The sequence below is a fragment of the Sebastes fasciatus genome, chromosome 15, assembly GCF_043250625.1.
Source record: "Sebastes fasciatus isolate fSebFas1 chromosome 15, fSebFas1.pri, whole genome shotgun sequence".
Classification (NCBI taxonomy): Eukaryota; Metazoa; Chordata; class Actinopteri; order Perciformes; family Sebastidae; genus Sebastes; species Sebastes fasciatus.
Genome location: NC_133809.1, coordinates 8388321 through 8400152, shown reverse-complemented (window position 1 = coordinate 8400152; position 11832 = coordinate 8388321). Strand labels below are relative to the sequence as shown.

General features: G+C 40.3%; 1 protein-coding gene and 1 long non-coding RNA gene across 8 annotated transcripts in view; one reads left to right on the top strand and one right to left on the bottom strand.

The window, feature by feature from the left end:
* Positions 1 to 1287: 1287 nt before the first annotated feature.
* dtnbb (dystrobrevin, beta b) overlaps positions 1288 to 11832 on the top strand; it is a 38662-nt gene continuing 28117 nt past the window's right edge. For 2 of the 6 annotated variants that reach the window (XM_074661441.1, XM_074661440.1), the window contains exons 1-9: positions 1309 to 1695; positions 4872 to 4918; positions 6506 to 6573; positions 6830 to 6910; positions 7030 to 7243; positions 9814 to 9899; positions 10186 to 10340; positions 10450 to 10555; positions 11289 to 11455. In XM_074661441.1, the coding sequence (XP_074517542.1) occupies positions 6507 to 6573; positions 6830 to 6910; positions 7030 to 7243; positions 9814 to 9899; positions 10186 to 10340; positions 10450 to 10555; positions 11289 to 11455 (876 nt within the window). In that variant the 5' untranslated portion in view covers positions 1309 to 1695; positions 4872 to 4918; position 6506. Of the gene's footprint in view, positions 1696 to 4871; positions 4919 to 6505; positions 6574 to 6829; positions 6911 to 7029; positions 7244 to 9813; positions 9900 to 10185; positions 10341 to 10449; positions 10556 to 11288; positions 11456 to 11832 lie in introns of all 6 variants that reach the window. The other 4 variants (XM_074661439.1, XM_074661438.1, XM_074661437.1 and 1 more) reach the window with 4 other exon arrangements.
* Positions 4368 to 11832, bottom strand: part of LOC141783856 (uncharacterized) — a 94164-nt gene continuing 86699 nt past the window's right edge. For both annotated transcript variants that reach the window (XR_012597372.1, XR_012597371.1), the window contains one exon: positions 4368 to 4665. This is a non-coding gene — a long non-coding RNA (uncharacterized LOC141783856). The remainder of the gene's footprint in view (positions 4666 to 11832) is intronic.

The window sequence follows — 11832 nt, the reverse complement described above, 5'->3', positions numbered from 1 at the left end:
CCAGCTCATCACCTGTTTGACCTGCTGCCCTCTGACAGGCGCTACAGGTCAATGAAAGCCTGCACCTCCAGACTCGCGAACAGTTTCTTTCTCTGGACCATACGGACACTGAACAAACAATAAATCTGTGCAATATTAATACACTGAATGTGAATACATTTATCTGTGCAATATATCCTTGATGCAATACACACCTCATATGCAGCTTTGTTTACATTTTATTTATTACATCTACTCTACCTATTTTACAAGTGCAATTACCTCTGTTTACATTACATCTATGTTTATATTTTATACTTTTAGTGTAACACTTCTGTTTATATTTATTTATTACATCTACTTTACCTGTTTTATTTGCTTTATAACTGTATGTTTCACCTGTTATATGTTTTATCTGCCTCGTTTAGTCTTGTCAAGTATTTGTTTTAAAGCACTGACCAAAAGTGGCAACTGTGAATCTCGTTGTATTTAATACAATGACAATAAAGCTTTCTATTCTATTCTATGAAAATCTCACTTTATACAATATGGGACCTTTAAGATACAGGAAAATTTGAATACAGACTGGGGGAAAATTCCCAAACAGACGCTAGTGCTATGCATTATGGGAAATGTAGGATAAAGTGTTTTTGGAGCTTGACTCATAAAATCAGGATATATAATGTATTTTTTTTTTTTTTTTAAATCTGTCTCTTTTAAATCCCTCAATCTGTATGAAATTGGAATATAAAATCACTGGAGAATCCGTTTAAATTCAATCTAATCTGTGTTCTTGTTTCATCTCCTCTCTCTACAGTGGCGGCCGGCCAATAAAGGGCGCCGCTCTCCCTGAGTCACACACAAAAAAACATTACTACTACTACTACTAATAATAATAATAATAAAAATTATACAAATTGTCAATATTTGTGTTTTAAATATGGAATGCACCCAGTAATATGTGTAATTTGATTGTAATGTGATTATATTTTGTATTAATAATCTGAATCTGTAAAGTAACTAAAGTTGTCAGATGAATGTAGTGGAGTAAAAAGTCTAATATTTCCATCTGAGATATAGTTGAGTAGAAGTAGAAAGTAGCAAGTAGAAGTACCTCAAAATTGTATTTAAGTACTTAGTTACATTCCACCACTGAGCACATTTTATACTGTTGTGTTTTTCAAAGCATTATTTACTCTTCCTGTTGGAATAAAATAATTGTTAATTATTTAACTGCAAAGTTCTGTGTTTTTGATACCTTCACTTTTTTTTTTGCATTAAATCATACCGGGATGTTTGCTGAAATTGATTGGATGTGGCACAGCCCCACCAGGAAAAATGTCCACCAGCCGCCACTGTCTCTCTCTGATGCTGAGGATCATAATTCAGAGTAACAGCAGCAGCAATAATAGTAGTAGTGCGCCTTTAACCAGCGTGCGTGCGCACATGCGTAAAGTATAGTAGGTGTTTGCGCATGGGCATCTCCGAGCCTCTCTCTCTGCTCTGCTCTGCTCTGCCGTCCTCTGCCGCTGGGTCGCTGATGATGCCGCTTCTACATCTCTCTGTGCGGCTACAAACCGCAGTTACCGACACTGAAGTCGACTGAGACGCTGGAGACGAGAGGAGAGAAGAGGAGGCTGAAATATGATGATGATGGATCGTCCGAGTCGTCTCTCATCGCGTGGACAGCTGTAACGCGTGGATTCATCATCAAAGGTGAGAGATGCTGCTGTGAAATATCCTCCTTATTCACCCTGGACCACTTTATCCTTCCCATCTAATGCTGCCGAGGATGAGGAGGAGGAGGAGGAGGATGATGATGCTCTAAACGCAACCTGCGTGATTTTCCTCCGGTAAAGGCCAGCTCTCTCTGCTCTCTGCTAATCTAATTCTCACCAGTGAGAATAAAAAAAGATGCAGGATTGCCATTGTTTGTTATCACCCCCCCCCAACATTTTTTTTTTATGAGCATCACGACACACCGTTCCCATTGCGGGAATATAAGGTAAACAGGCAGTTAAAATCATCAATATGGCTGCGTGTGAGCTCTGAGGAGTGAATTATTAGAAGAAGTGTTGCAGGATGATGGCTCAGTGGGAGAAATGAGAAAGTGGATGATATCAGAGGAAGGGAGGTATACTGCAGTAAGCCAGTCTCCTTCTGTTGACTCGCCTCAAAGGATGTTGTCATTACCTCCAAGCAGCTGAAGGTGCGGTTACAGTAGAAAAATGCACCTTTATTGGCCTATAATAATAACCACACAGTCTCTTACTGTATCACAAAGGAGGCTGACATCATATTATTATGATTTTATGTGAAAATGAGTGAATGCAATCCCATGAATTCACCTCTGAATGTGCTCTGCTTTGTGAATTCATCCTCTATGAATTATTAATCTCTGTTTCCTTATCTAACATGAAATGATCAACTCCTGCATTCATTTTGCTGCCATGTACCGCTCACATTTTCCCCCCCAAACATTGCCTTGCCAATGCCAAAGGCCTGCTGAGTTGCCTACTCATGAATTTCTGCAGTTACTTCATAGGCTGAATATTTACAATGAAGCATTGTGTTATTTTTGCTGACATGTGTCTGTTGGGTCTCCCACTGCATCGCTAATGTTTTCTTCCCTTTCTCCACCCCCCCATCCCAAACTACAGCAGTGCTCCTCTGACATATTAACCCTGGAAATACAGTGTGTGTGCCATTTAATATGTAATTAGGCTGACCAAGTGTTTTCAAGTGCCATCATGGCCAAAGTGAACCCGAGTTATTATCATGATTTGACTGAGCTGCAAAGAGCCGAGTACGATTGTTTCAGAGTGACTTAAAGATGTCACCTTGAGCTCTGAGGAATGGTGTGGCTGCAACTAATGGCTATTTTCACTACTGATTAATTTTCAGATTATTTTGTCGATTAATCAATGACTTGTTTTGTCCATAAAATGTCAGAAAATAGTAATAAATGCCCCTTATAACTTCCTAAAGCCCAAGGTGACGTCTTCAAATGTCTTGTTTTGTCCTAATAACACTCCAAAACATAAAAATATTCAATTTACTATCTGTATGACACAGAAAAGCATTACATTTTTACAATTGTGAAGCTGTAACGGGCAATGTTTTGCCATTTTTGCTTAAAAAATGACCAAAATGATTATTTGATTATCAGAATAGTTGCTGATTAGTTTTCTGTTGATATAGAGAATTATATCGTAAATTAATCGGTTAATCGTTGCAGCTCTATAGATGGGCTTATTTTTATTTTTAGGCTTAAAGGTGCTAAAGGTTAACAGTGTTAACCTGAGGGGGAACCAGAGGGTGGGTGCTACACTTCTGTTATCGGCGTTATCAGCTGTAACCGCCGTATGAGGGCAGTGCAGAGAGGCGGCCGTGAGCTAGCCAGTGGGGCACGCTCACATGCACTAACATGCATTTAAAGCGTGCACGGCCGGCCCGGCTTTGTCAACAAAGCACACAGAGGGAGAGCGACTTCATTCGTCGCTCAGGTAGACATTACTCCTCTATATCTTTACAGAGCAAATAGTTGTTTGATGCCACATTAATGCTCTGGATATCACATTTAGCACCTTTAACTCTTCATAGACTTAAAGGTACAGTGTGTAGGATTTGGTGGCATTTAATGATGTGGTTGCAGATTACAACCAACTGAGTACCCCTCCGCTCACTCCTACCTCTCCAAGACTGCAGTAATGTGAGCCGCCGAGTTGCAAAACCGTGGTAATGCCGTTCGCCTCGCTCAGAGGTCATCCTTACCATAATAACACTACTTTAGGAGCAACGGAGATCAGATGCCGGGTGGCAGTACCAAGGTTTTGTACTCTGCGGCTCACGTTACCATGTCATTGAACTACGGTGGCCTTCAGTAAACGTGAAACGCTCTCTCTAGAGCCAGTGTTTGGTTTGTCCGTTCTGGGCTACTGTAGAAACATGACGGAGCAACATGGCGGACCCTGTGAAGAGGACCTGCTCATATGTAGATATGAAGGACTCATTCTAAGCTAATGAAAACACAACAATTCTTAGTTTCAGGTGATTATACACTAATAAAAACATAATTATGAATATCATATTCTATTTCTGCTAATAGATCCCCTGAAATGCTACACACTGATCCTTAAAGTAATCATTATATTTAACCCTGATTATAATATTCATTGTTTTAAATAAAAATGAAATAATGCTTGACTGCATTTCAGTGGACGGGCTCCTTTAAAAAGAGCCTCGCTGGTGCCTGTAAGCAGCAATAAAAACCACTCGACACACGCCACAGTAGTAAGTTAGTGACTGGAAAGAGGCTCTGTCATAACAGTAGAGATCACCGTGAGAAGAAACAAGCAATGCAAAAAATAATAAGAGAAATCCTGCCTGTGTGTAGACGTCCTGAGGGTAGGTGGTTTCCTCTCGCTCTGCTGGTCAGCGAACATGCATGTGATCCAGGCATGTCTGGGGCGCCTGGTCCGAGGCTCTTCGGGTCACCCGGCGCTCCTCACTCATTGGCCAGCTGTAATGTGCTCCGTGTCCCTCATCATTAAGTGCTTCCTTTGCAGCTCTCTGTCGGTGTCATTAGCCCACAGGAGGCAGTCGCTGCTGAGCGGGATGTCATGGAGAATTATCATTTGCACAGACCACGGGCGCTGGAGTGTTCCCAGGCCAGCTCACCGATATCTCCACAGGAAGAGAGGGAGGGGAGACAAAAGCACAAATTGAGAGTTAATGAAGTCCTTGAAGGAGGGAGAGACGGGAGGTGTTAATTACTTATTCAAGAGTCAACTACATTTTGTCAGCGAGGGATAGCTTATCTCTCATAGTAATGGTGACATCAAGTCCAAAGACACCCACGCTAACTCTTCCAATATGGCTTCTCTTCACAGGGTCGACGTTAAGGGCTTCACTTTGTTTGACGTTCAGCCAGCGAAAGGTAAATATTGAAATCTTAAGCTACATCTTAAGTAAGACATAGTGTATCTGTCCTGTATAGTCTAAAAACAAATAATACTATTTTCCAATATATTATACCACAAATTTATGCCACTAATATATTGATACGACTATTAAATGTCATAATTTAATAAGAACACAGAGTCATATTACTGTGAAAGAGCAACTGAAGATATCTGTTTCAAAATAAAAAGTCCCGTCACCTGAAGAAATGACTTGTACCTCAACATTAAAAGCCCTGATGACACTTGAATGAGTGAATAAATGAAATAAGGAAACCTGTATTGTTTCAAAGAGAATTTGTCTTCCACAAGTATGAGCACTATGTTGAAACAAAAAAACAGACACGAGCAATGAATCCTCTTTGAAAACACTCAACAGAGTGAACACTGAAGTTGAAACAGACGTCAGAACAGAAGTTAAAGTTGAAATAGTTCAATGGATGATGAGTCTTTGGTGTGAAACGAGATGAGTGTCCTTTTTGTTCCTCCGTAACAGCATCTGATGCTGGAGATTAAAGTCTTTGTGGGAAAGATTCATTTTTATCATCTTTGTGCGGTTGATTTTAAGGCTGAATACAGATTGACAACTCACTTTAAAGGAAAGCACATAAACTCTTACAAAACCCACAAGTTGATGTTTTTAAATGTTTAGATATAAATGAGATATAACATGTTATTTAGCGAACTTTAGAGTTGCTGGTAGGCGGATATGTTACCATTGAATCGAGCCAGGGTAGATGTTTCCCCCTGTTTCTAGTCTTCATGCTAAGCTAAGCAATCAGACTGCTGGCTGTAGCTTCATATTCAGCATACATGACCTGAGAGTGGTATCAATCTTCTCGTCTAACTCTTGGCGATAAAGCGAATAAGTGTATTTCCCAAGATGTTGAACTGTTCCTTTGAATAAAAGTCACATTCTAGTCAACATTAAATTTCCTTAGTTACCTGAACAACACTCTGCTCTGGATCCCACATCTCTAATATTTCCAGCGGTTCAAATAGTGAATTAAGTGAAACAAGCTGACAGTTTAGTCTGATTATTAGGCTAGCTTTTCAGAGTCCTTCGAAAAACAACAAACGTTTTGGTGTACCACTCAAAAAAATACTGTTAATTTCATTCCGATAGCTGGTTTCATCATCTCTTAAAAAGCCAACCAAAGCCATATACTCTATAGGGAATAGCTGCAGTGATGACTAACACAGTCCTTGATGTACAGGGTGAATAATGAAGATGAAAGAACTTATGGCATCCTTCTGGTACACCAACGTTCAGGAGCTCACGTGTACATTTTAGCTGACCACGTAACAGGCACAATAATGTACACATAAAGACCAGATCTTCTGTATTTAAAAGATGTTAATTTATGAGCTTTATGCAATCATTTATGTTTAGTCTTTTTAAAATTAGAAGTCAGAATTATAAGTCTGAAACATTTTCTTTAATTGCACTAATAATATTTATATTAATCATCTTATCTTGCATGGTTTCTGATTGATTCTGTGTTACTAATGTGCTTCCGTCTGAACAGTAAGCGTTGCATGCTCTGCTGTGTGATGTGCCACAGAATGATCGAGGAAGGCAGTAAACGGGGCAAGGCCATGGTGGAGAAGAGGCAGCTCTTCATGGAAATGAGTGAGTGGAGGCGACAGAGAAATCTCTTTTCACTATTCATAGTCATGTAATTCTTTGACTGGCTCCAAGTTGCGCAGGAGATGTGTGGTCCCTCACACGTACAGTGTAATTCCTCCCACACAAAGACACGGGTAGTGTTTAAATGTACCTCCTGTAAGCCTGATTGTGTTTGGAAAGACTTATTTTATTTCATTAAACTGCAGGCATTGGATATCTGCTTTTTTTTTTAGACTTTCTTTATGCTTTTGTTTTGCAGGAGCTCAAAACTTTGATGTAATCAGACTGTCGACTTACAGGACGGCCTGCAAACTCCGGTTTGTGCAGAAGAGATGCAACCGTAAGAGAACATTTTCCTCTCATTTCAACTGTTATGACACCGACACAATAGAAATGTTTGTTCCAACATGAATGCAGTCACAGTCTGATCACGGTCTGTCTATTCTCCCCCCCTCACAGTTCATCTGGTGGATGTCTGGAACATGATCGAAGCGTTTCGTGACAACGGCCTCAACACGTTGGACCACAACGCTGAGATCAACGTGTCGCGGCTGGAGACCATCCTGTCTTCCATCTACTACCAGCTCAACAAGCGGCTGCCCACCACCCACCAGATCAACGTGGAGCAGTCCATCGGGCTGCTGCTTAACTTCATGGTGGCCACCTATGACAGGTACGGTGGTCAGGGCAGAGGAGCCGCTACACTCTCATTGTTTGGGTAGCGTTGATGCAGAGGCCACATCAAACCGGAGGTTGAATGTTAATAGGTGCCTCAGAGGCTAAATGACTTGTGTTCACATTTCACATTTTAGAGCAGCGGGTCCCAACAAATGTAGGTCTATTTGTGAGCCTTTGTCACTGGTTTCATATGTCTACCAGTGACCAATTTAAAATAATATCTGGAGCTCTAGTATTTCACAAGGGAAAAGCAAATATGTTAAAAGAAATAAATTTAGTTTAGCTGAGATTTTTTTCAATCATCTCGCCACCCTCAGACAAATCTTGACCCACCAGGTAAAATGTTAATGCATGTTCAAGCCACTAAAGCCTCACAGGGTCTGGTATGACTATCTTATAGTAGCTTATGGTGGATAATTCAACAGTATTCTCCACTTTTGGCCACAGTGGCTGCTCTTCAGAAGAGTTATAATGTCTTGCTTTAATTTTTACATGAAAAAATCTGCTAAACCGATGCAATTTCATCATTTTGCACTTGACAAACAACTAGACAACTAACTAACTTAAATGAAAGTCTATTATTATTCAAACTAAGCAGTTCAAGGAAATTTCTTTCAACTAAAATGTTTAAGTCATTTGGCAAGCAAAAATGTAAAACAAATCAGTGGTTCTAGCTTCGTCAGTGTGAGGATTTACTGCTCTGCTCTTGTATAGTATAGTATACTGTAGTATATAGTATAGTACATTAAATATCTTTAGGTTTTGGACTGTTGGTCAGACAAAACAAACATCTTAAGGCGTCACCTTAGACTCAATTGTGACGGGCATTTTTCACTATTTCTGATGTTTTTAGGGCTGCCCTCCTCCTCTTAGTCGATTAGTCAACTAATCGGTTGTTTTGGTCTTAGTCGACTAAGATTTCTTTAGTCGATTAGTCATTTTTTTATTATTTTTTCATGCTGAATGACTTATTTCCAAGAAACTTGTGAGCCTATTTCTGGTAAAAACAAGATTTAAAGTGGTGCTATTGTGTGATTCTTCATGGAGAAACTGCAGCCCTACTCTGAATAAAATAATTGTTGCAGAACATTCTCAGTTTTCCCAATAATTAGTCCCAAATTACATAGTTCTTTCTATCCAGGAAACTTTGGGACTTGGAAATTGTTAGGGAATTACAGATCTAGGATATAAAGCATTGTCTAAATGCTGGTTTAGAGCCCTCTCCACACTGCCAGGAATTAAATTCTGGTGGAAGAAATGGAAACTTCCCCAAATTCCCTGAATAAATACCCGGCACATGACTTTAGTGTCCTCAATGGTAGCTCTGGCTCTGACTTCATTCTACAAACTATCAATCCAGCCAGATTTTAGGCCTCAGAAATCAGCCAATAAGCTGACAAATGTTGGAATAAATACACATCTGCCCGCTTTCTGCCTGAAAAAAAGCTGAATCCGCTGAAGTATTCCTAGTGGTGTTTTACTGTATATTCTGCACAGAGGTTTATTATTGACTTCAAAGCTCTCTCATTATTGTACCTTGTGAGTTCAAATTGATTGGCTGCTCGCCCCGTCCATTCATCGACCCATTCAATTGGTTTACTTTTATCTGTAAGGCCACTCTGGTCCCGCTCCGTTATTATTCATGCTGCCGTATCGCTGGGAAACTTTGTGGAAATGACAGTCTGCGATCACAGGAAGCAGTTTCGCTATCTTTCCCTGAGGTCCAAACCGAATTAAGCAGAAGAGCTTTCATGTACCGTGTTACCTCTGCTCGGAAGTCAGAGCTAAATTAATCTGAAATCAAAGAGCTGGTCTCTCTTGGCAAGTTGAAAAGATTTTAAGGGGTCTTGAGGCGACCTAATAATTACCTTAATATAACATGTTAATCTGTGGTTTAAGGCTTAGTTTACACAGTATTAGATGTCACCTCAAAAGTGCACAGATATGTTTTAGGGGTGGGAGAACATACCGATACAGAAAAGTATCGCAATATGTTGTGTGGCAATATTGTAGATACACAGACATCAAGTATCAATCTTTTATTATTAGGGCTGTCAATCGATTCAAATGTTTAATCGCATGATGGTCCATAGTTAATTGTGATTAATCACAACATTTTTAATCTTTTCAAAATGTACCTTAAAGGGAGATTTGTCAAGTAATACAAATATGCTGCTTTATGCAAATGTATGTATATAATCATTATTGGAAATTAATTAACAACACAAAACAACGACAAATATTGTCCAGAAACCCTCACAGGTACTGCATTTAGCCACCACCCCATGCGGTCTATTTGACGGCACCACTTCTGCTCCTGTCATAATTACTACAGTTGCTAGAGGTCGCTGTCGTGATCTACTATACCTCATTTCGGTGATCTACCATGTGAATAGATGACAAAACCTAATATTGGGTGAAGTAGGCCCTTATTGACCCACATCTATGGTCGTTATAGCGACTGATAACGCCTATTTAATAGCATGACATCAGTCTAATCGGCAGCCAAAACCAGTCAGAATTTAAATTTACTGCTTATAAATTCACCTTTCCTTCTACTTGCAGTGAAAGCCATGGGAAGCTGACAGTTTTCTCAATGAAAGCCATGCTGTCAACAATGTGTGGAGGGAAAATTGTGGACAAACTACGCTGTAAGTACATTTCTAAGCACCTTAAACACACAACATGTCAGAAGATATGTATGTGAATGAGCTGTATTTTTAATTAGCTTGATTTGATGAAATCTGATGTCATGGCTACCTTCATGCAGTTGCTCACATTAAACACACAGGGGCACTGTTGGAGCATGACTGCAGAATTAATTTGTTTTAACTGTTCATATCTTGACTCTTTGCTGAGTATACAGACTGTGGATCAACACATTCACACACAGCCTGTTTTGAACCTTATTTAAATCTGACATTTTCTGTCTCTCAGATATTTTCTCACAGATCTCTGACTCAAGTGGAGTCATGATGTTTGCAAAGTTCGATCAGTTCCTCCGGGAGGTGCTGAAACTCCCCACAGCCGTGTTCGAGGGCCCTTCGTTTGGCTACACGGAGCATTCGGTGCGGACGTGCTTCCCTCAGCAGGTATGAGGAAGATATTTCAACACCCCACCCTCTCCTCCTTGATCTTCTTTTAAATCTCTAACAATTTACACGTCTTGTTTAATGCATGTTTGTGTGTGTTTGTATCCAGAAGAAGATTATGCTGAACACGTTTTTGGATGTGTTGATGGCAGATCCTCCCCCTCAATGCCTCGTGTGGCTTCCGCTCATGCACCGACTTGCTAATGTTGAAAATGGTGAGATCTCAAGCTATTTGTATTCACGCTGTACATCCACATTGGAATGTCAACATTTAAACATCAAAGTTCCTCATTTAATTTGACTAAATCTCTGACAGAACTGCTAACAACTCATAGAAAATCTGAAACATGACCAGGAGCCCCAACTAGATACTCTGATTCAGTGACGGAAAGTAACTAAGTGCATTTACTCAAGGACTGTACTTAAAGGTGCAGTGTGTGGGATTTGGCGGGATCTAGTGGTGAGGTTGCAGACTGTAACCAACTGAAACTCCTCCCGTGTCCCAAGCGTGTCGGAGAACTACGTTGACAGACGTGAAAACGTGAAAATGTGAATGGCCCTGTCTAGAGCCAGTGTTTGTTTGTCCGTTCTGGGATTATACACTAAAAGAAAACATACGTAATATAATATTCCATTTCTGCCAATAGACCCCCCCAAAATGCTACACACTGGCCCTTTAAGTACAATTTTGATGTGCTTGAGTATTTCAGATTTATGCTACTTTACTGTACTCAAGTAAAGTACAAGTGCCTTAAAATTTTACTTATGTCTGACAGTTCTAGAGTAAATGTACTTAGTTACTTTCCATCACTTTCAGACGAAAACAGGTTGGGAACCACCGTCTTAAGAGTAACTGTATGCAGAGGTTTTGTTAGTAACTGTGTAAATAAAGACGTCTCTGCTTCTCTGACAGAAGATCAATATCTTTTTTGTTTTTTTACCGCTCAGTCTTCCATCCGGTGGAATGTTCATATTGCCGGAGCGAGAGCATGATGGGTTTCCGGTACCGGTGCCAACAGTGCCATGGCTACCAGCTCTGCCAGAGCTGCTTCTGGCGTGGCCATGCCAATGGTCCCCATAGCAACCAGCACCAGATGAAGGAGCACTCATCCTGGGTAAGGCAAAGCCCCGATCGCTCTCAATTTTACATCACGTTGTTCCCTTTTCAAAATAATCCCAAAGTCAATACCTCTGTGAGAGAGCGGAATGATTTTACAACATGGCAGCAGACTATTCGTCCGTCTCCCGACATTTCCTGTCCTGTCAGAGCCATTCAAGAGGGATTTTATGGGGCGTGTTACTCATTTTGGAAAATGAAGTTGTATTGATTGAATTTGCCGTGTAGCAGCATCCCCCCAAAGCTTCATCATTACGTTATAAATCGAAACATGGGAAGTCATAGGCGCTAGATCCCAAATCCAATTCCCATCTCTCACTCGGCTTTTGCACAGAAGAGAATGAATCAGGACTTGAATAACATGCCTGAGAGCAT